Source organism: Stegostoma tigrinum, chromosome 1 (assembly GCF_030684315.1).
Source record: "Stegostoma tigrinum isolate sSteTig4 chromosome 1, sSteTig4.hap1, whole genome shotgun sequence".
Classification (NCBI taxonomy): Eukaryota; Metazoa; Chordata; class Chondrichthyes; order Orectolobiformes; family Stegostomatidae; genus Stegostoma; species Stegostoma tigrinum.
In genome coordinates, this window is record NC_081354.1 from 159,819,230 (window position 1) to 159,844,086 (window position 24,857).

Here is a 24,857-nt window from a genome sequence, read left to right on the forward strand (position 1 = left end):
GCTCACTACCCCGCCACCCCCCCCCCCCAAATAAAAACACAAAACAAAAAGAAAATGGGTAGTGTGCATTGTTGCCGTGATGAAGTGGCTGAATGTTGCCTGCAGTTTGTTGTACGTGTTTTGGGGGTTGGGGGCGACTGGCTTCTCAGTAAAAGGGGCTGTTCGTAATGTGATCGCTTGTTTGCGTAACAATCACTTTAAACCGGGGGCCGCGACAAAGTGTCTAGACACACACGTGACCGACCGCGCCAATGCGCAGCCAAAGCAAGAGCTTGTAAATTTCAAGCCTTGTGTCAGTTTCAGCCCGGAGTCCGGAGCACTCAGGAAATCCACCAGCAGAGCTGCAAACGGAGACAACTTTCTCTTGGTTTTTTTTATTTTCTTTTTCCTCACCCCCCCACCTCCCTGATAAATCGCCGCATTTTTTTTAAAAAAAGAATATTGTTGGAGAGAGGTATTAAGTTAGTGAAAGGCAACTGGGAAAGAGAGAGAGACAGAGACAAGCAGGCGCACGTACAAGTCAAAGCAAAGAGAAAGAAAGAGGAGACTGGAACGGATTAGAGACACTGCATGTGTATCTATAATCGTTGAAAGGAAGAAGGGAAAACGAAGGAAGAGAGCTATCTCGACAATCATCAGAATCGCCGGATTACGGGCTTGGATTAAACTGTGGCCCCAAAAAAGCCAGGGAAGGAACAAGAAGCGAACGCTTGGGTTACATTTTAATGGATGCATATTCTTGACTACATTTTCCCTACTTTATGCCGGTGGGTTACAATGCATGATTGTATCTGTGACCCATCCCCCCGTATTTAATTGCAGTATTGTTAAAACCAATTTAACCGGATCTTTTATTTTTTAACCTGCCTAAAGATAAGGGGCTGGCGTATGCTACAGATTTGTGCGGCTGCTGTTACTGTGTTGTTGCCATTAAGAACAGGCTGGATTCATGTTTTGCGGATATGTTTTTTCTGTACCTGGCTGGGTTTTAGCGAATTTCTCTCTGGCGGATCGTCGTCTCGTATGTTCAGGACGAAACGATCGGGTCTGGTGCGGCGACTTTGGCGAAGCCGTGCATTGGGAGAAGCAGACGGCCAGACGGATAAAGAGGGCGATGCAAGCCGAGGAGGGGGAAGAGGAGGCGGGGGAGGTGGAGGTGACGGAGGTAGTAGCAGCGGCAGCGGAGCCGGGGGATGCTGCGGGGCTAAAGCATCGAAAGCGAGCACCTCGGACCCCGAGTTAAAAGCCCTCACGCACTCGCTGTTGAGGAAACTGAAAGAGAAACAGTTGGAATTATTACTGCAATCTGTGGAGAGTAAAGGGGGAGCCCGCACAGGATGCCTCCTTTTGCCCAAGATGATTGAGCCCAAACTAAGCAAACAAACTTACTCCTTGCCGGTACTGATCTGCAAAGTCTTCCGCTGGGCTGACCTGAGGAACTCCTCCGAACTGAAAAGACTTTATTGCTGTCAATCGTACGGAACGAATAGCCCGGATTCCATCTGTTGTAACCCGCACCACCTTAGCAGACTCTGTGAACTCGGTAAGGTCTTTCTCAATGATCTGAATGCTTCTTTTTGAACGGGCAGTAACTGAAAGTACTTTTTTAAATTTGGAAAACCCGAATTTTGTGACTTCTGACTGTTGCAGTCTACTTGGGCCACCTCGGCGCCTCCATTTGTTATAAAAGTCCCACTAGGATTTACAATAAAGTGGCGGATACTGTTAAACATCCAGAGACCCTGCCTGAAGTCCTTCTGCAAATTTAACCGGCCCTCGCTTTATTCACATCCTTAAAGGTGTCCCTTTTTTCACACAAGAACTCCGTGAATCTTACATTTAAAAAAAGACTCACCATAGTAGATTTGATCTAGAAGTTTCATCATGCTATTTCATGAATGAATTCTTTTTGAGAGTAAAGCTGTGGTTATGTCGCAACATTCTCTGCTAAAATTCGAGTTTGATCCCGGATTAGTATTAACTATAAACGGTCTAGTTTACAACTGAATTTTATTCCATACTTATTCAGAGTCAGCGTTACTAATAAAGAACATGCGCTGGTTTGAAACTGCCTATCAATCCAAACATTACTGAACAATATTCTCCCTACTCAACTATGTAATTATGCCGTCAATTCAAGTGTTGCCTAATAATAATTACTTCTCTATATTTGCATAGATTTTCATTCAAGATTATGATCTGAATTGAAACTTGAGTTAGATCGAGAACGAGGGTGGGGGGGCGAGAAATTACAGATTTTAAAAAAGTCATTCCATCGAAATGTTTCTGGGAATTGTCTGAACCTCAAAAGTTTGTCGTTTAAATTCACATCCCTGTTAAAAGGGAGCAGGAGTAAAGTTATTTCAAACACCCTATAAAGCCTGTCAGATGTATCAATCAAGTAACTAAAAGTTCTTTTGGGGAAAGAAGAAAAAAGTTTGTCTAGAAGGCTTGTCGCCGCGGTAAATGGGTGATTTTCCAGTTAGATGGCGCGGTCAGATCCTCAGCCAGACTGATTCAGTGTAATTTCCAGAGCAGAAGTGGTTTACGTGAGCCAAGGAGGGGCGATTAGACACACAAGTTGCATATCAGTGAGACTGGCGCCAGGCTGACTCTTTTGTTTATGTGACTGTTAACTATCAAGGCAATCGCTGACTTTGCTGCGTTGCCTCCAGCCCCCAGAGCTAAGACAAATAGTTTGCGAAAGAATGCCGGCTCTCCTGCCAGCGTTATCATCAGTTTCTATCTCTTTTCTCATGGCTTTGACTTTTTTTCTCTCTTTTAATGTTTTCAGAGTCACCCCCGCCTCCCTATTCTAGATTTCCAATGGACTCATTCAAGCAGCCTGGTAAGTACAGTGGTGTTTTCGTGTTATTTTTCGAATTGTAATCCAATTGTTTTTCTATGTAAACTGAAAACAATTTCCTTAAAACTTTCCACCCTGCCCCCCCATCTGCTTAAAGCATTTTACTACCTGTGTAGAGGGGAAAAGTTGTGTTTTTTTATGTGAGCTCTAAAATATTTGATTTTTACGTTTTGAAAGGTATTTCCAATGAGTCAAACCTTGAAGACAGGAAAGTTGATAGCAGCTTCCATCAGGAAAGGAGCATGATTCAGAACTGATGTGGGGCATGGCTAGAAAGTTGAGCCTGTAGGGGAAATTTAGGCTGGCTTTTCAGCTTTTGGTGAATGTAAGAATTTTCACATGGTATAATTAGAGTAATAAATACACCTCCATGTATAACTCATGACAAGACATAACGTGTTTAGTTTCCACACAAATTGCTATGAAATTGTTGTGTATTTAAATATATGGAAATTTTGATCATTTAGTTAATTAGGAATTCTTGAGCCAGTGAAAAAGTTGCCACCACATTCTTGGGGGTTTTCCGCATAGCTACCTGCTGGCACCTTGCAGGGTCTTTTCCATATGATAGTGCTTTTTTTAGGAGATTAAAACACCGATGATTAGCCATCTATTTGATGTAGGGGATCCTGTGACTGATCAACTTGGTGTTAACCTCTCTCAACCATTTCTCTCACTTTCCAATTGAAATCAGTGAGAAAGTGATACAGTGAAGGAAAGAAAGCACTTTTCATAAGCTCAGAGCACTCTACAACCAACAATTGTGTGTAGTTACTGTTACAAGATGTCAACCTATTTGCACACAGCAAGCTCCATGCTGATCATATGTTAATGACCAGATCATCATGATGTTACTTGAATTGTAAGTAGTTGGAATCATGCCTAGTTGCCCCCCCATCTATCTCATAACCACTGAGATCAATTGCACGGTCTCACTATAATATCAACTTGCTTAAACTAACTAAATACATATGGGGGAATCAAGATTGAAAACCACTTCAGCATGACTCTGTACCACACACAGGGCAGCACACTTAATACCTTGCAGTTCAAAAATAATTGTGCTTAACCAGAGGCTTGGATTCTCCCCCTGGAGAGTGGTGGTCCAGCTAACGTGAGTTCCAGCTCAGAATCACCTGTGACTACAATGGGATTATTGGAGATGAGTTAATCTTCAGCAGTATAAATGTAAAAATGCTGAAACTCAGACGTTACAGACTGTGGTGTGTGTAGATGAGTGTAGTGAACTGTTGGAGATACAATCCTGATGTTTCCATCTCAAAGAGACCATTCTTCTTTATGATCTCCAAGAGTTGGACAATATCCCTTGGGTGTGACCTGTTAGTGCCACACTAAGCTATTCTTTAGAATGCATGCAAATAGAATACCTCTTCAGGAAAGGCTGTGTGACTCACACTTCATATCTGCCTGGCTATTTGTGTGTACGTGGAATTGACCACGTCTTCAACCATACTCAGCTCCCAACTGTTACCATGACATGAAAAGGATAATGTCTACTCTGTAGACTTTCATGTTGAAAGAACATTGCATGGTCAGTACAATCCCTTTACACAAGTTTCTTCCTTTAGAGATTGGACTTGAAGTACTGCAGTGACATTTTTACACAAGTCCTGTTGTCATATAGAACTGAGTAGAGTATGGCAATGTCTGCCAACTGTTTGCAATCTGACTGTCTAAACTAAACCTTTGGTTTTAGACAGTAGGCTTCAATAAAAGGCAGGAAAGTTGATTTTGTCTAAGGTGAGCTGAGAAGAGTATCTGTGGAAATGTGTTACTAAATGTTTTAGCCAGAGAAATTTGTTCTAGTAGTACTTTACATTTGAGACAGACGGTATGGGTTTAAGTTTGACTCTAGAGACTTTAGCACAAAGATCCAGATAGACGCTTTGGTGCAGTGCTGAGGGAGTACTGCACTGCTGCATGTACCATCTTTACTTGACACAGTAAACCATAGGGCTATTCTTCATGTGTAAGGGACCTCTCAATGCCACGGCCAATATCTAATCCTTGACTGTCACCACTGAAATAGATTATCTGATCATGATCTCATTAATTTTTGTGGGATCATGCTGTGGACATGATATGTTTCCTATGTGACAACAGTGTTTGTACTTATTAAGATTTCTTGGAAAATGATCTGAGCTGTATCAATGTAAGAATTTATATGGTACCATTGATGCATGATTCCTTTTCCAATAAAGTGCAGTGTGCGGCCACAGATCCATAAAGCACCCCTTTCTTTTTCTTTATGTACTTCTAAAGGTTCTGGATGGGTTGGTGTGTAATTCCATGAGAACTGACTACTTGCTTGTACTGCTGGAGACAAACCGAACTTCCCTGTCCAATTTTCTCCAGCTCTTGAGCTGACTTGCAATAAAGTTCTTAGTGACCTGAGGAATTTCACACCTACACGCAGAAATTCATACCAGCTACAAATTGCCACTGACCTTCATGTTCAAGTTCCTTGCATGTGCTCCTGTCACATGAAGCTCTGTAAATTGTAATGTTTGTTCATATATTTTTATTTTCTTATGTGAGATGAGGACCTAGCAGTCCATTGAGGGATTATGCATGGATTGTGTGGCATCTGTATTGGGAATTTACCCTCGGATGTGAAGAAGTAATGGTTCAGAATTGATTTCTGAGTGAAAATGCTATTGGATTAACAACAATAAACTTTTGATTTAAGGAGAAGGGAAGAAATTTAACAGTCCTTTGAATTAATTTTGATTGTATTAGTGGTTCAGTATGGTTTAAAGAATTGTCATCATCCCTCAAGCTCAGATACAAAGCACTTGCATGGCTAGATAATTTACCTTTTCCATTTGTGAACCTAGGAAGTGTTAGTGAGCTATTTGACTGTAGGGGCACTATAGCTAAGCTGAAACAAGGATCACATCTAGTGCCTGTGTGCACCATTTCCAGCAGGGAGATGCAGCAGGAGTTTTGGTTGACTGTTTATTGCTCCCTAATCGAGTTGGAGAAACCAAGTCTTTAGTTTTACCATTGCCATCCCACTTAAAAGGCATTAAAGGCTACAGATTTTTGGAGCATAGCAAAGTTAATGCTGCTCAGCCGTGGTTCATTTGAATAGGCTGAAGGGGCCGATTAGCCTACTTCTTACCGTTCATAAAGATACCCCATTAGCTTCTCCAATAGAACTGGTATTTTAAGGATTCTAACTTCAGCTTGTAGACGTTTTGTGAGTGCAAAGAAAACTGTTAGGAGTATTCTTATTGATTAGTACAGCTGTGGGACCATGATGTGCATGAAGCAAAGAAACATTATAAAACCAAGCATGTGTTTCCTGATATAAACAAGTGTTGTATGCATTCACTCTCCGAGCTTGGTCTTGTGGAGTGTTTCTACTTGCCACCAGTCAGATTTCTGCCCCGACGGAAAAGAAATCACTGGAAAATTTGGCAAGTGATTAAAAACTATAAATATGTTAACAAATTAAACGGTGATTTGATCAGCTGTCACAGAATCCAACATAGGGCATTGTATGGGGTGGAGATTGGGGTTTCGGGCTTCAGGCAGCAGCTTCTACAAAGCTGAGGTTTAGCTAAACAATTTGGGCCCCCAAGTAAATTAGACATACAGCAACTCCTGCACCTGATGTGTCCCATTAGTTGAGTGCAACAACTTCCTGTGAGGTGTTGACATAAAGGTTAACACTATGTATGTAAACAGAAAGCCACAATCTGAAGCTGCACTGATGGAAGGGAAAGCCCAGTCACTTTCGAGGAAGTAATGCCGAGGTTAGCATTTGGAAGCTGCAGAAAGGCTTTCCTTCTGGTTTGGAGTGAAAACAAACAGAAGTGTAAATCCCACTTCTGTCTACCTGCTTGTCAATGTTAGCAATGTGCTTTTATTTTTTAAAAAATCAAATTTCAATGCTTGGGCCATAAATAAGAATGCAATTAATCAAACAATCAGTATTGGCAACATGAGTTTTATTTTTTGTTACAGTCCTCTGCCAGCCAGTCTGACCAGTCAGTGTGGCTGAGCTCCAACCCCGAGGAAGCCTGCGTTGTTATACAACACTTGGGCACTTAGAACTTTGCTTGCGGCATGAAATAATATTTATTTTTAAAGGATTCTAAACAATGGGAAGGTAAAATATGGATGTGAGGAACTAAGTCACACAAAGCAGAAAAATCCACTGCCATCTTCCCAATTATCAGACATGGTGTTGAAGGCGCTCCTACTGATGTACATCAGGGAGGGATTGTCTCTGGTAATTCTTGTATGCGTGCAGATAATTAAGTGAGAACACGATCAGACACTATCTACAATCCTAACACCTCCCATGCCAAAGAAAATAGATCACCCACTCTCAAACAAATGGGCTCATTTTATAGGTGGACATTCCAGAGGAACTGTGTCCTAGCTTGAACACCTGCCTTTGGGCTGGGATGAAAACAAAATCCAATATTGTACAATGCTAAAATGGAATAGTGCGGCAGACACCTTTGTGGGCTGATAAATGTATAAAAATGTCAGACTCAAAACAGCTAGCTGTTCTACTGAGCCCATCTCATACACATGTTACAGTACAGCATTTTGACCTCCACCCTTCAGCAACCATATTAGCCCCTGGGAAAGAGAGAGACAAAACAGATTTTTAAGATGTGGTAAAGAAAATAAATTCTCCTCTGATGGGCATTAATAGTTTGGCCTAGGCTGCCTTAGGAGCAGAGCTTGCCTGAATGGCTCAGGTAATAATGTTACTTTACAAAAGCCATTCTTTGAAATTTGCCTTGTTTACAGTTTAGAAAGGCCCCATGTTGGTTATGAGATATCCCTGGCTGTAAAATATCAGAGGCTGACTTTGAAAAATTTCTTGTGATATGAGCTCAGTGGAATTTGGAGCCAGGGCAGCGGGAGACTGATGTGGGTTAAAGGTAGTTTTTGTGCAGATCTGTTGACAGGCATTTTAGTTGGAGTCTGAACAGGTTCACCACAGCATTTTAATGCCCTGTTCCGAAGCAAGAGACTTTAAAGAAAGAGAGACACATTGTAATTGTACCTAGACTTTATCAGGGGTTGGGCTTCTCAAAGCCTTTAGGTTTTAGTATTTGAGGTATTTCAGCGTGGCTGGCTGGGAAATGGAGATAGCTTGGAGAAGAGCCAAAGAAAATGGATCCACATTGCTCCGTCACTGTTCAGCTCTTAATGTGGAACTGTGGCATGAAAACAAGGCTGAAGCTTTTTAGGAGATGGCTTTCATCAGCTTAGTCAAAAATGGCTATTGGAACAGGAAAATGAAGCTTAACCCTCTGAGAGCTGGATGGACTTTTGTGTTAAGTTCACTGCATGTTTATTCAAACAGCTATTCAATAATTGGCACTGTAACCCAGACTGTGAGAGCTTTCGGTTGTGTTTCCCTCTCTGCAATCACCCTAATAAACTATGCAACCGTAACTCGGTAACTCTGTATCTGCTGCATACCCTGTGTCACTTTCTGATAGCTTATCTGTTGTGGGTCTGAGTCAGGCAATGAGTCAGAGGGACATAGCAATGAAATGGCAGTTGGACTCCTCCAGGAATTATTATGGGTTTTTGGCCCCGCTGAAGATAGGAACAAAGGAAGTTGGCATCTGAAAATATTTATCTGTAAACCTTAGGTGAGCAAGTTTCCCAAATCCATTCCTAGTCATAGAATTAACGGATAGTACAGCAGGGAAACAGACCCTTGGGTCCAATGAGTCCACACTGAACCATGGTCCCAAACTAAACTAGTCCCTCCTGCCTGCGCTTGGCCTGTTTCCCTCCAACCCACTCCTTTCATGGTCTTATTCTTTATATGAGAATCTGTGTCAGTGACTGTCAATAAGCTTTTTAGGAATGCAGAGGAAGTAATTAGATGTGATGCTTGGGTTTACTGATTCAAATGACACCAGAAAACTATGTCCTGAAAGATTTCAACATTTGCTTTTCCTTTTTTATTTCTAATAGCAGACTCACCAGACTCTGTGCCTCCCTCAACTGAAACTGGGGGATCTAATTATATGGCCCCTGGGGGGCTTTCAGGTAAGAGACACTGTATTGTATTCTCGGCTAGTGACGATGGGAACTGCAGATGCTGGAGAGTCCAAGATAATAAAATGTGAGGCTGGATGAACACAGCAGGCCCAGCAGCATCTCAGGAGCACAAAAGCTTTGAAGGGTCTAGGCCTGAAACGTCAGCTTTTGTGCTCCTGAGATGCTGCTGGGCCTGCTGTGTTCATCCAGCCTCACATTTTATTATCTTGTATTCTCGGCTAGTTGGTGACTCTTAATGTTGAACTGGAACTGTCTCAGCTTTTTAGAAAATGTAATTTTGTAAACAATTGTAGGTGGAAGTTAATCCGTGAGGTGCAGATCATGTCGGTGGAAATGTGCAGCCACTTTCAATTGAAAGGGAGGATTTAATGATAATATCAAAGGGCAGGAGGACAGCCATGTGGGCCACAAGTGATCGCAGGACAGGGGTGGTCAGAAAGTGGCCAAACTCTCAGTTGGGTAACTGTAGTGATTTGCTAGATTTCAGTGGTAGTCTGGGAGCCCTCGTCATTCCTCTTGTGCAAGTCGCAATTTTTCATCCACGTCGTTCCCCCATAACTCTACATCATTTCCTGGGACCCATCACTCTCTGCCTCTGTCCTCCAGTCACATCACTAAATGGGACCCTACCCTGGCCACCGTATCTTGTCTGTGCCGCTCCTGACAAGTTCAGCTGTATGAACATTTCCCTGCTCCCCTCCTCTCCTCCCCTTTTCCTCAGTGTTCAGCAAAGATAACTGCTCCCATATGATTACTATAAATCCCCTTGCTTGTTGCACTTCCTTTTAGTCGGATGAAAATGAAGTGGCACAAGTTTCCTGTGTGTTTGCTGATTAATCTTGAAGGCCTATCTTGATTTGGGAGAATTGTGATTTAATGATTGCAATTGTTATTCCTCACGTACAAATGCAGGGAAATGAAGTTCTGACCACTGGCTGCCGTGTGACTTGAGTTCGCTGCTGAAAAGCTTTAATCCCTTAAACATGGCCTCAGCCTCCCAACAACCTCGGTTGTTACCCTACCCACCATGGTTCCCATTCTCAATGGCCTCATTAAATTTCACCTTTATTGTTTAGGAGGAATAAGACGGTTTGAGATCACAGAGTGAATGTCTTCATGTTTGTGTTCTGGCGGAGCTGATTGCCGGTACAGTTTTCATTCTGTTGATATCAACGTAATGAAAGTCAGGCTGGTTCCTATTACTGGGTGGCCAAGCTGCTCTGCCAAATAACTGTCCAGACAGCACCAACCTGCACTACACACATTAAAAAGAAAGGACCTTGCTTCGTGGATCAATATCAGTATATGGCTTGATTTCTGGGTGTGTAGTATGCTATGCCATTCGAGGCATGCAGTGCTATATAGTATCCCAAATGTGTAGTATATTGCAGTATTCTAGAGATTGTGGCATTGAAACTGCACAACGTAACTTGGTATTCTAAGTGTGCAGCATATTATTATGTTTTCAGTGTGGTATTGTAGATAGGCATATTTATATTCTCCTAGACATTACATTATAGGGTGGTACTCTGTGCTATGTTATGATGTTGTATGCTTCATCCACTATAGTTACAGAAAGCTCCTGCTTTGCATGTGGTGTGTTGTCCTTAGCATTTTGGAAGGCAGTTTTGCTGGGAGGATGTCGGGATTTACGCATTCCTAATGCTGATTTTCAGCACTGTCGTCTTGTGATAGCAAATGGGATAAAACCAGGAAGGCAATGGCTTGGACAGACAAAATCACCAATCCCTAAACTAAGCAGTGCTACTGAAGAAAGTTCATTTGTTAGTTTCATCCTTCAAACTTTTCCAAGCTGCAAGTATGTCGTTACAGCAGCAGCTGATATTAAATTGCAAATCCACAAGCATTACAGGCCTGGAGGAAGGTCGATGTTTACTGCAGAGTTTTACATGTCTTGGTCAGGTCTGGACTATAGTTATGTGCTTCGGCTCTTGAGAGGTGAAGTGAAACTTTGGATTCCTGTTATGTGGCTTTGACCGGTAGAAGAGTATTTCTCAAAGGTTGTTTGTGAAACTTGGACTTGGCTTCACATCAGATTTTGGCGATGAAATATGTCAGTGGAGATTAACTCCCTCTGATTTTAAAGGGACAGTGATGTACTTCATGAAATGTTTCTCGTGCCTGCAATCCAATGACTGCAATTTATCATGTGGTGAATTATAGTGGAGGTTGACAGAGGTGGATGTGGGGATGCAGGATCAACTGTTGTCCTCTGTGTTTACATTGTGTTAATGCATCAACAGACTCAGTCAGTTGTGTATCAACTGTAGGAATCTTAGTTGAGACTCACACCAAATGTTTGACTAATTGTTAGTTTGTGGGAAGAGTTTTAAAAGTGTAACACCAAGTGAACCATCTGACAATAGGGAACGTATGAACACACAAAGATGAATCTTGGCTTGATTTTCTCTCCCCCCACCCCGTCTCTCTCTCGCTCTCTCTCTCTCTCGCTCTCTCTCTCTCTCGCGCGCTCTCTCTCTCCCGCTCTCTCTCTCCACTCTCTCCTATCTCTCTCGCGCTCTCTCTCGCTCTCGCGCTCTCTCTCTCCTATCTCTCTCGCGCTCTCTCTCTCCTATCTCTCTCGCGCTCTCTCGCGCTCTCGCTCTCTCTCTCTCTCGCGCTCTCGCTCTCTCTCTCTCTCGCGCTCGCTCTCGCGCTCTCTCTCTCACGCTCGCTCTCACGCTCGCTCTCTATGTGTCTTTCTGTCTCTCTCTTTCTCAAATTAAGTGTTATGAGTTGATATTTCAGTGACTAACATTCTGGTCAGGATCCAACAAGTTAATTTTAGACTGTGGTGCTACATTATAGGAAGTTGTTGGAACTCAAAGTAACAATCAGACCCACTTACTGCTGTTAACCTGCATAGGACAGCCCTGATTCAGAAGAAGTGTCAAGTCTGTTGTTTGGAGTTTGTGGAAATGGGCATACAGAATTTTCAGAGCTCCATTCAGTTGAAATGAGGGTGATATTTTGTGGTATGTAAGTTGTGTCTGGAGTGGCTATTTTGAGCTGTATATCATGAAGGTGAATTGTTGATAATTGCAGATCTTGTTGCTGTAATTAATTGAGTGTCACTGAATAAATGGACCATGTAGCTTTCAAGAGTGCTGATTCAAGTCATCCTGCAAGATTTGTAAACAGAGGATTGGTACCAATAATCACAATAATCCTGGCGCTGAAATGGAGACTGGGACTTAGGCTCTGTGTCTATTCAGCGAGGGCAACCTCTGTCAACAGGGATGTTGAAATTGAGTTAGTAATGGCAAATGGATATGTCAGGAGTCAGAACAGACATTTTATCAACACTTCACTTGAAACTGGTCTCTCTGTGACTTGATATTTGAAAACAAAATTAGCACACCTTGTTAATCTGTTCTTTATCCTTAAAATTTGTCACACAGAGCCCAAATAAGTCAGCATAATTAATTGCAACTTCAATTTCAAACAACAATGATTCCTGATTTTAGCGAGGGAAACAAACTAGTGTAGTCTGAGTGGGAATAAGATTCAGACTACTTGGGTGTTCACTTGTTACTCACTTGGCAAAGGAACTTGGAAAAGTGATAAGCCTCAAGCAGCAATACTTTTATAGAATGAAAGGGAAGTCATAGCACGGAAAGAGGCCATTCAGTCCATCAGTGCCCAGCAACATCCCATTGCAATGTGAGCTGTCTTGCCTATGTAGGTCCAGTGACTATTAATGTGTAGTTTGAGGAGGTGGAACTCATTTGGCTGCATGGTTAATGACTTCACCTCCATACAAATGTCTCTCAGTCCCAAAATTATTGATAAAATGCTGATGGATATGAAACCTTGGACCTGGTGGACTAACATTTGAGACCTGGGAGACTGCAGGAAAATGAGGAACCGATCAGAGGATGATGCCCACCGTTAGATTTCAACCTTACCACAAGCCCTCTTTCCCTAACTGGATGGTCAATACCTATCCTTTCTTTTACCTGCTACTTACAGATGCCAGCTGGGGAGGCACGAGTTTAGCAAACCTCTATAATTCCCTGCCTTCTACCACTGTAGTGATGTTGGCCATATGGTGGGATTGCTGCTGTGTTGGGACGGTGATGTAAATGTAGAAGTTTGTTTAGTAGCAGCGTGGTTTGTTAACAATGGATGGCTGTATGTTTGTCTTGCTGGTTAGCTTAATGCAAAAACAGACTGCACGGTAACACAAGGAGCACAGCACCAACACACAAGCCACTTGCTACAGGCCTCTTATTCACCTCTCATTCTTTCACCTGACACAAAGATGTGATCGTCTTGTTGGGATCTGGCCACTTTAATGAGGTGAGTGCACAGCAGTGATTTGGTTCATAAATGAGTTTGGTAGCATCCATTACATAGACTACCCTTCTTCCTGTGTTCCTTGAAAGCCACTAACTCTCACAGAGGTAGACAACTCTTCAGACCCTAACACCTTCCTGATCTTGAGGAGTGAAAATGAGACAGGGTCACCCTTGGAGATAATTTTATAGGAGACTTTGAAAAAGTGCCCTTATAATGAGCAATCTCAGCCTGTGCAATAAAATTGTATTGGGCCATCCCAAGGACATTAAGCTTCATGGGCTACACATGTGCAGGCTCTCGTGAATTGAGCTGTTAGCATAGGTTCAGGAAGGGCAACCTTCTGGCCAGCTGAGCTTGGAAGGAGGGGAGCAAGAATTGCAAATAGCTATCCTGAAAACTTTGACTGTTTAGAACATAGAACACAGAACAGGCCCTTCAGCCCACGATGTTGTGCCGACCATTGATCCTCATGTATGCACCCTCAAATTTCTGTGACCATATACATGTCCAGCAGTCTCTTAAATGACCCCAATGACCTTGCTTCCACAACTGCTGCTGGCAACGCATTCCATGCTCTCACAACTCTCTGTGTAAAGAACCTGCCTCTGACATCCCCTCTATACTTTCCTCTGACCAGCTTAAAACTATGACCCCTCGTGTTAGCCATTTCTGCCCTGGGAAATAGTCTCTGGCTATCAACTCTATCTATGCCTCTCATTATCTTGTATACCTCAATTAGGTCCCCTCTCCTCCTCCTTTTCTCCAATGAAAAGAGTCCAAGCTCAGTCAACCTCTCTTCATAAGATAAGCCCTCCAGTCCAGGCAGCATCCTGGTAAACCTCCTCTGAACCATCTCCAAAGCATCCACATCTTTCCTATAATAGGGCGACCAGAACTGGACGCAGTATACGACACAGTTCCACAGGTACAAATAATTCTTAGCTACCTACATAAGTGACCATTCTTTATGAATGGGAGCATGCAGCCTCTATACTTTCTGTTCAAGTCACTGAATCATGAGTAGGAATGAGAACATTGCTGCATTTCACCTCTCTGTAGCCCAGAGACACTGAGGCTAATTAGAACAAACCTATCACCATCTCAATACCAATGAAAAAGTAGAGACAGGAAGAGGAATACTTTTGCTAAATAGGGAAAGAAAGAAAGATTTCCATTTATTTAGCACCTCCAGATGTACGAATGCACTTTACAGCAATTAATTCTTTTGATATGCACTATAGGAACAAAATATGAAGAGTGAAGAAATCGCGATGGCTGACTCAGAGACCTGCGAATGTGTTGAATTGCTTTGGGTCTTGATGATGTTTGACTTTTCTAAATTAACGAGATAATAAGTTTAAAAAAAATTCATGTTTTCTTCCCCTCCCATCCCTTCAATTACTGAAACACTTGCAGCCTCTTTAAGTCTCCCTGAGTCCACCAGGCTCGAATTTGTTAAAAATGATATCTTGTCTGTGAGTATATAAGGCTGCTCGGTTTTTCAAGAGTCTTCTTGACTCTGATGCTCTGGCATTTGTTAAAAGTTGAACATGCTGTTTGTGGAGTATGAGACTTACTGGATCTGTTTCCCTTAGACTGTGCCAGCAAAGACCACAGGGCGGTGTGGATTGTGCTTAGCTTTCTTGCTACTCATAGCTAGATTCTTTTGATAGTTGAAAACCACAAAGGAAGGCTTTTTTTTTGAAAATAAAAATGTTTTTAATCAACTTTACAGTGTGTTGTTGCTGGAGTGAACTCTTGAAAAACACTTTTCCCGTCTACTGCTTTCAAAGAGCAGGAAGCGAGTGGGTGATATGTTCAATCTATTGCTTCCTGCTTCTCTCCACAGTTCCCCACCACCGCCCTCACCTTGCTTACTTCCTCCCTGAAGGTGTTGATAGGGAAGGTTTAGTGGTTGCAATCTGCCCTCCTGTACTTTGGTGTATGACTCTTGACAGTGAGCAGTTGTGTGCATGCATTGACACGCATGTATTGCCAGATCTCAATCAAAGGTGCAACGATGCCTGTTCAGTTTGTCTCTCAAACACACTCCATTCCGAGTTCAGAACTGTCAGCATTTATTCCACCCCCTTTCTCTCTTAATTCCTTTGTTTTTGTCTTAAGTCCCTTTCTTTCTCAGATTTCTATCATTTTCTGTATCTCCCTATATACGCATGCACACAGGCGCACACACATGTCCCAACCCATTCCTGTCATTTTTTTACAACTTGTGTCTATATTAAGATTGGAGGTCAAATTCAAATGACAAATCCATTGGTCAGGCCAAGATCTCATTCTGAAATTCTCTGTTTACAGTCACCTCTCTACTTCTCAGGACATGCCCAAAACAGTATTTAAAACATTTTTAAGAGTAGGTTATGATGTGAGCTGAGTGCTTACAATTCGATACTTTACCTGGTCTAATGTAAAATTCCACTTGTCTTTGGAAGGTGTTGGGAACCTTCTAAAGTCATCAAAGGGATTTACTCAGCTTTTTAAAATATCTGCACATTGTAGCACCTTTGAGTTATTTTCTGTCTTGAATTTATTATATGCCGAATTGATAAGTTTAAATCCTCTGTCTCCAGCTTTGTCTCAACCTCTGAGCTTCTGACCATATTCGTGTCAGTTTTCAGACTCGTTTATGCAGATTGGGAAGAAAGTGCTTTAGTGTTTTTGTTTAGAAAATGCTCTTTGAGCATGCTCCCTAAGCACAGATTGGAGTCTGGGTGATGGGTGATAACTGACTTGTTCAAACAAGTAACTAGATAATGAGGTGTACTGAGTTCCACTCAGTTTCTTCAATCCATGGGTCTGCAGTCTTGTGTTCTGGCCAATATTTATCTCTTAGTCACCATCGTGCAAATAACCAGACCATTCAGTTATTATATTGCTGTTTTTGGGAGCTTTCTGTGTGCTAATTGGCTCCTACATTACAACAGTGTGCCTTTCAGAAGTACTTTGTTATATCAAAGCATTTTTTGGCTCTTGTGAAAGGCCCTATATAAATGCAAATCTATTTTCACCCTTCTGTGATTGTTGACCTTCCTCCTGGTCTCTGCAAATTTATTTTATCCTGAACTTATCTGTACTGGTTTCTCCTTTTGTCTTTAGGTCTGGTTCCCTGTCTCTTTCTGTACCTTCTTCTATCTTTGTCTTTTCCAATCCTAAACTCTATCTCTTGCCATATCCTGGTATCATTCAATCTCCCCTTTTCACCAATATCTCCGTAACTTCAACGTTTTAGCAAACATTTGCAGCCTGGGTTGTGGCTGGAGTTGTTGGTTCGTTTGCTGAGCTGACTGGTTTTTGTGCAAATGTTTCATCCCCCCTTGAGGTGCCGTCTTCAGTGCTGTCTAGCCTCTGCTGAAGCACTGTTGTTCTGTTCTGTTCTGAATTTATATGATCTGGTCGGTTATGGTGAGAAGTCCTGTTTCCGGCTTTGCTCCATGGGGATATGTAGATGGGTTCTATTTCAACATGTCTGTTTATGGTGCCAGTGGTACCAATACAGAGCAAAACCGGAAATAGAACTATCCACCATAACAGGCCGACCATACAAATTCAGAATAGAACAGAACAACAGCGCTTCAACGGAGGCTAGACAGCACTGAAGATGTCACCTAGAAGGGAGACAAAATGTTTGGACGGAAGCCAGTCAGCTTGGTGAACCAACCTACAACTCCACCTCTATTCCTGCCTTTTCTCTCTGCAACTATCTCTCCTCTTCCCACCAGTCCCCTAACCTATCTCCCCCCACACCCAGCCACCAACCCCACCCCTTGCTCCTTCTCTCTGTATGCCGGGTTTTTTCCTGTCAAGCTTGTCAGCTACAGTAATGAATGAGGCTCAGTTCAGGGCAGGAGGAAGTTCTGGAGACTGGAGCCGGGGACTGACTGAAGTTCTTCAGGCAGCCACAGGAAGAATAAAGCTGAACACTTGAGTGTAATCCCCAGAGCCTCAATGAAGAACTAGCTCCTCCTTGGAAGCAGAGAGATGACCTTTAATTCCCCTTTCATGTTTATAAAATTTCAAGGCGTTATCGGGTGCAGACAGGAAAGTGGAGTTGAGATCACAACCAGATCAGCTCTGGTCTTACTGAATGGCAGAGCAGACTTGAAGACCTGAATTGAGTGGCTCACTCCCTGAGTCCTATGTTAGAATTTGAGTTAAGGTACAACACTGAAGAGGTAGCTTTTAAGACAATTTAACCCTGTTTTAAAAAAGAATGCAATCACAACACCTTTAGTTGGCTTTATTTTTTCATATTTTAGCAAGTTCTGTAGAATTCAGATACACGTTTCCATGATTTGTATGGTTCAACTTAGTAAGGAGCAAAATATGTGATATGTAACCCAGCTTTCCCTGTATGTTTGCACAATTAAAAAATTTACAGGAGGTGGAGTCTCCACAAATCCTCCCATCTTCAATAATGGGGGAAACACAACACATTAGTGCTAAAGACAAGGCTGTAGCATTTGTATTCATTTTGGATCAACAGTATCAAGTGGAGGAACAATCTTGCCATCCTTAACATCTCTTCAGCTTTTGATTCACTCCATGTGATATCATGAAATGACTGAAGACACAGGATACTGCAAGTACCATGGGGTCTGGCACTGAAGGCATGCTTCAAAATGAGCTGCACCCTATCTAAGGTGTTCCAGTTCAGCTACAAAACAGGACAAATTCACCCTGGTCAGCTACCATCTCATCAGTCTGTATTCAGCCATCAGCAAGCTAATGGAAGATGTCAGTAACAGAGCCAACAAATAGCACTTACTGAACGACAGCCTGGTCACTGACGTTCGGTTTGGGTTCTGCCAGGTCCACTCAGTTCCTAGCTTTGGTCCAACTATGGGCAATTGAGTTAAAATCAAGAGGGAAAATGAGGTTGATTGCCCTTGACACATGGTATCAAGGAGCCCCAAAAAAGCTAGAATCGGTGGGAATAAAGAGGAAAGGCACAGTGGTTGTAGTCATAGGAAGATGTTTGTGGTTGTTGGAGTCAATCATCTCATCTCCAGGACATCTCTGTAGGAGTTCCTCAGGGTGGGGTCCTAGGCCCAACTATCTTCAGAGATAACAAGGTGTAGAGCTGGATGAACACAGCAGGCCAAGCAGCATCAGAGGAGCACAAAAGCTGACGGTTCAGGCCTAGGCTCTTCTTCAGAAAATAGAAACTAACTTCAGCTGCTTCATCAAGACCTTCCATCTGTCATAAGGTCAGAAGTTCATCAATGAACAAAGTTCAGCACTATTTGCAACTCATCGAATACTGTGTCCATGTTCAAATGCAACAAGAAATGGTCAACATCAAGGGTGGTTGGCAAGTGACTAGTAACATTCGGGCCAGTCACATGCCAGGCAATGACCATCTCTAATAAGAGAGAGTTCATCCATTATCAAATGTGCAAACAAAGAACATGAGTGGGCCATTTGGTCCCTCAAGACCTCTCCACCTTTCAATATGATCATGGCTGATCTGATTGTAATCTCCAGTTCACATTCCTGCCTACCCCTGATAACCTTTTGTCCTTGTTTAATAAGCCTTAAAATATTCAAAGACTATGCTTCTGCTATTTCAGGATGATAATTCCAAAACCTTATACCATCTGAGTGAAAATGTCACCTCATTCTGTTTTAAATGAATGATCTCTGTTTTCCAGATTCTCCCATAAGGGAGAAAGATATCCTTTCCAAATCCACCCTGGCAAGATCCTTCAGGACTCTTACATGTTTCAAACAAGTCACCTCTTACTTTTCCAAACTCCATCAAATAAAAGGCTAGCCTGTCCAAATTTTCAATATAACAAAAGTTGTTTATTCCAGGTATTGGTCTGGTAAAACTTCTCTGAATTGCTTTCATTGTATTTACATACTTCCTTAAGGTGACAATTACTGTACATAGCAGTGCAGATGTCGTCTTACCAATAGCCTGTATAACTAAAGCATACCTCCCTCCTTTTGTATTTAATTCCCTCAAAATATACACCATTGCTGAGGGCCCAATGTGACAATACTGGGATTTAAGACATTGTCCCCTCACCTGACAGGTGCCGTACAAATGGACAAAAACAAAGTTGCTGGAAAAGCTCAGCAGGTCTGACAGCATCTGTGGAGGAGAAAACATTTCGGGTCCGGTGATACTTCCTCAGAACTGATGGTGGCTGGGAAAACGTTGTACAAATGAACTTTTGCAGTTTTCCATTATGGTTGTGTCTTGTCTCTATTTTTCTTCTATATAGAAACTTTTCGCACTCCTGTCTTACCTGCACTCTAACCATTGTGTGTCATGCATCAGGACACCCAGATCCGTCTGCCCATTGACATTCAATGACATCAACCATCGCAGAACCCCCCCCCCCCAATGTCAACATTCTGGGGATTACTGTTGAACAGGAACAGATCTGGATCAGCCATGTAAACACTGTGTTTACAAGAGTAGGTCAAAACTTAGGATTCCTGCAGCAAGTAATTCTCCTCTGGCACCCCACTGACCACCTTCAACATTCACTCCCTCCACCAGTGACGCTCAGTAGCAGCAGTGTGTATCATCTACAAGGTGCACTGCAACAATCCACCAAGGATGCATGGACAGCACCTGTCACAAACCCAGCACCTCTACCACCTAGAAGGACGACCATAGCAGATACCACCACTACAGATTTGCCTCCAAGAAATACAACATTTTGACTTGGAACTGCATTGTTGTATAGTCATAGAGATATACAGCACCGAAACAGACCTTCGGTCCATCTCATTCATGCTGACCAGAAATCATGTATAAATCTAGCCCCATTTGTCAGCATTTGGTCCATATCCCTCTAAACCCTGCCTATTCACATGCCCTTCCAGATGCCTTTTAAATATTGTAATCATACCAGCCTCCACCACTTCCTCTGGCAGCTCAATCCATACACACACCACCCTCTGTGTGAAAAAGTCATTGTTCCTTCACTGTCTGGATTGAAATCCTGGAATTCACTCTCTAAATCTACTGTGGTGCACCTACACCAGATGGACTATAGCAGTTTTAGAAGGCTGCTCACCACATTTCCTCAAAGGGAATCGGGCATGGGCTGTAAATGTTGGTATAGTCCGCGACACCTGTACCACTTGAATAAATGTTTAAAAAGTTGAAAGAGAAGATTTGATGGGTGAATCCTGTAGAGTGGGTGCAGGTAATAAACACTTCATTCAGCTTGGTTCTGCTGGGTCTGGGGGAAGGAAAGTACAGACAGGACACAACCATAATGGAGAACTGCAAAAGTTCATTTGTACAACGTTTTCCCAGCCACCATCAGTTCTGAGGAAGTATCACCGGACCCGAAACGTTAACTCTGTTTCCTCCTCCACAGATGCTGTCAGACCTGCTGAGCTTTTCCAGCAACTTTGTTTTTGTTCATTTGTACGGCACCTGTCAGGTGAGGGGACAATGTCTCAAATCCCCGTATTGTTACATTGGGCCCTCAGCAATGGTGTCTGTGTCTAAATGGATGACTTTATAGACTTACTCAGGGACATTAAATTGCCTGGTGCACTAGAGAAGTAAATATGAGTTTCAGTATCTTCTGAAAGAACATAGTAAATCCAAGCTTAGCTTTAAACATATAAAAAATTGTCCCTTCACTTGCTGTGAATTTAGTCCTTTTGACTATGTAGAGCACATATTTTTATTGGTGTTTGTTGAATGCTTATAGGAAAGGAGACTGAATGAAGTTGCAGAAGGGTTAACTCAGCTATGAAATGCCTTTATTGCTCTCTAGGCTGTCTGCCAGAGTGGGAGCCTTACAGCCAGCCTCTCGCACATTACAACACATGACTTGAACAAAAATGTAGCCGGCTAGTAAAGTGTGGAGACTAGGACTTGGCACTGTCTGCCTGCAGCTATTAGCCTTTAACATTTCCCCCACACTACCTCTGAACGCCCTGCACCCACATCCCCTACTCTCCTGCCCCTCCCACCCCAGTTCCAATCTACTGCAGACAGGGTGGGACTTTGCTTTCTGTAGACGCTGCAGCAGCAGGATGTGGTAAGGAGGGCAGGGGTCTGACATTTGAAGAGGCCCAAAAAAGGCTCATGTTTCAAAAAAAACGTAAATTGCAAAATTGTTCACACTATTGATTTTCCCCATAAATTAACCTAGCCTTAGATATCTATCTTTTGAAAGGCGGGGAGTATGATACAGGTCCTCCTTGCTAGCTATTCACTTTTAGTTCCTGCTTAGGGCCACATTTGTGAGGACCAAGTCATCTTGTTGTTTTTCAAAAACCACCACACCCTCCGCCCCTCCATTTCCATCTTACAAGATCCGCAGAATGCTCCTGTGACTAATGTTCGATCCCATAACCCATCGAGAGGCAGGCTTGAGCCATGTTAAGACTGAACTCTGGGCTGCAGCCTGGGAGACTTCTCAAATCAAATCTTTACCTGGCTCCGACCCCATAAAATTCAGTTCATAAGAATCGATAGGTTTTGCAATGGCTGCATTCCCGTGAAATTAAAACAGAAGTGCATCCTATAGAAGGTTCAAGTCATGGTTTAAAAGAGTTGGTTCTCTGACTTCCACCTCACTTTTCAATGGTAATTTGGGGACTTCCTTTCATGGATGCCAGCAGGTTTCTCGTACCTCAGAGAAGAGGTCATTCTTCCTGCCTGAGCAGTAAGAGGACTGGAGGACAAGACAAATGAGCTAGGTCCTGTCCTTACCCGATATGTACACATTTCCAGGGCTGGCAAATACAACAATGACAACGATCCCTACTGCTTTCCACCTCACTAGCACAAAGCTACTAAAGCCAACAGTAACCCCATAAACTTCCCCTGACAAGATGAGTTAACTGATATTTCCACATGTTAAGAAGGCCAGTTCCTATACATTTACAGTTTAAATGATCATATTCCAAAAATATGAGATTAAATGACAATTCATTTGACCTTGACTAGTGTCTGCTTGATTGTAACGGGTGAGTCATGTTGTACTATTGAAACAAAGGTGCAAAAAGTTACCACCTTGGGAAGATGACAGCTGAACCTTCTAAAACTCAAATGTTATTATCAACTATAAGATAATAAAATGTGAGGCTGGATGAACACAGCAGGCCCAGCAGCATCTCAGGAGCATAAAAGCTGACGTTTCGGGCCTAGACCCTTCATCAGAGAGGGGGATGGGCTGAGGGTTCTGGAATAAATAGGGAGAGAGGGGGAGGCGGACCGAAGATGGAGAGAAAAGAAGATAGATGGAGAGGAGAGTATAGGTGGGGAGGTAGGGAGGGGATAGGTCAGTCCAGGGAAGACTGACGGGTCAAGGAGGTGGGATGAGGTTGGTAGGTAGGAGATGGAGGTGCGGCTTGGATTGAGAGGAAGGGATGGGTGAGAGGAAGAACAGGTTAGGGAGGCAGAGACAGGTTGGACTGGTTTTGGGATGCAGTGGGTGGAGGGGAAGAGCTGGGCTGGTTGTGTGGTGCAGTGGGGGGAGGGGACGAACTGGGTTGGTTTTGGGATGTGGTGAGGGAAGGGGAGATTTTGAAGCTGGTGAAGTCCACATTGATACCATTGGGCTGCAGGGTTCCCAAGCGGAATATGAGTTGCTGTTCCTGCAGCCTTCGGGTGGCATCATTGTGGCAGTGCAGGAGGCCCATGATGGACATGTCATCTATAGAATGGGAGGGGGAGTGGAAATGGTTTGCGACTGGGAGGTGCAGTTGTTTATTGCGAACCGAGCGGAGGTGTTCTGCAAAGCGGTCCCCAAGCCTCCGCGCTTGGTTTCCCCAATGTAGAGGAAGCCACACCGGGTACAGTGGATGCAGTATACCACATTGGCAGATGTGCATGTGAAGCTTTGCTTAATGTGGAAAGTCATCTTGGGGCCTGGGATAGGGGTGAGGGAGGAGGTGTGGGGGCAAGTGTAGCATTTCCTGCGGTAGCAGGGGAAAGTGCCGGGTGTGGTGGGGTTGGAGGGCAGTGTGGAGCGAACAAGGGAGTCACGGAGAGAGTGGTCTCTCCGGATAGCAGACAGGGGTGGGGATGGAAAAATGTCTTGGGTGGTCGGGTCGGATTGTAGATGGCGGAAGCGTCAGAGGATGATGCGTTGTATCTGGAGGTTGGTGGGGTGGTGTGTGAGAACGAGGGGGATCCTCTTTGGGCAGTTGTGGCGGGGGCGGGGTGTGAGGGATGTGTTGCGGGAAATGCGGGAGACGTGGTCAAGGGTGTTCTCGACCACTGTGGGGGGCAAGTGCGGTCCCTGAAGAACTTCACCAGCTTCAAAATCTCCCCTTCCCCCACCGCATCCCAAACAAGTTCTTCAAGGACTGCAACTTTCCCCCCACAGTGGTCGAGAACGCCCTTGACCGCGTCTCCCGCATTTCCCGCAACACATCCCTCACACCCCGCCCCCGCAACAACCGCCCAAAGAGGATCCCCCTCGTTCTCACACACCACCCCACCAACCTCCGGATGCAACGCATCATCCTCCGACACTTCCGCCATCTACAATCCGACCCCACCACCCAAGACATTTTTCCATCCCCACCCCTGTCTGCTTTCCGGAGAGACCACTCTCTCCGTGATTCCCTTGTTCGCTCCACACTGCCCTCCAACCCCACCACACCCGGCACCTTCCCCTGCAACCGCAGGAAATGCTTCACTTGCCCCCACACCTCCTCCCTCACCCCTATCCCAGGCCCCAAGATGACATTCCACATTAAGCAGAGGTTCACCTGCACATCTGCCAATGTGGTATACAGCATCCACTGTACCCGGTGTGGCTTCCTCTACATTGGAGAAACCAAGCGCGGAGGCTTGGGGACCGCTTTGCAGAACACCTCCGCTCGGTTCGCAACAAACAACTACACCTCCCAGTCGCAAACCATTTCCACTCTCCCTCCCATTCTTTAGATGACATGTCCATCATGGGCCTCCTGCAGTGCCACAATGATGCCACCCGAAGGCTGCAGGAACAGCAACTCATATTCCGCTTGGGAACCCTGCAGCCCAATGGTATCAATGTGGACTTCACCAGTTTCAAAATCTCCCCTTCCCCACCGCATCCCAAAACCAGCCCAGTTCATCCCCTCCCCCCACTGCACCACACAACCAGCCCAGCTTTTCCCCTCCACCCACTGCATCCCAAAACCAGTCCAACCTGTCTCTGCCTCCCTAACCTGTTCTTCCTCTCACCCATCCCTTCCTCCCAACCCAAGCCGCACCTCCATCTCCTACCTACTAACCTCATCCCACCTCCTTGACTTGTCCGTCTTCCCTGGACTGACCTATCCCCTCCCTACCTCCCCACCTATACTCTCCTCTCCACCTATCTTCTTTTCTCTCCATCTTCGGTCCGCCTCCCCCTCTCTCCCTATTTATTCCAGAACCCTCAGCCCATCCCCCTCTCTGATGAAGGGTCTAGGCCCGAAACGTCAGCTTTTATGCTCCTGAGATGCTGTGTCCATCCAGCCTCACATTTTATTATCTTGGATTCTGCAGCCTCTGCAGTTTCCATTATCACTGTTATTATCAACTGTTATCCTGGAAACTGTCCCTCTGTTTCTAAATCTGTGGTGATCAGTGAGAACTGATTGACATTTCTACTTGAAT

The 24,857-nt window shown here is 43.9% G+C and overlaps 1 protein-coding gene across 1 annotated transcript in view; it reads left to right on the plus strand.

Annotated features, from left to right (window-relative positions):
* The first annotated feature begins 273 nt into the window (after nucleotides 1-273).
* smad7 (SMAD family member 7) overlaps nucleotides 274-24,857 on the plus strand; it is a 44,460-nt gene continuing 19,876 nt past the window's right edge. The window contains exons 1-3 of the mRNA XM_048533301.1: nucleotides 274-1,543; nucleotides 2,795-2,848; nucleotides 8,849-8,923. Coding sequence (XP_048389258.1) covers nucleotides 889-1,543; nucleotides 2,795-2,848; nucleotides 8,849-8,923 — 784 coding nt within the window. The 5' untranslated portion in view covers nucleotides 274-888. The remainder of the gene's footprint in view (nucleotides 1,544-2,794; nucleotides 2,849-8,848; nucleotides 8,924-24,857) is intronic.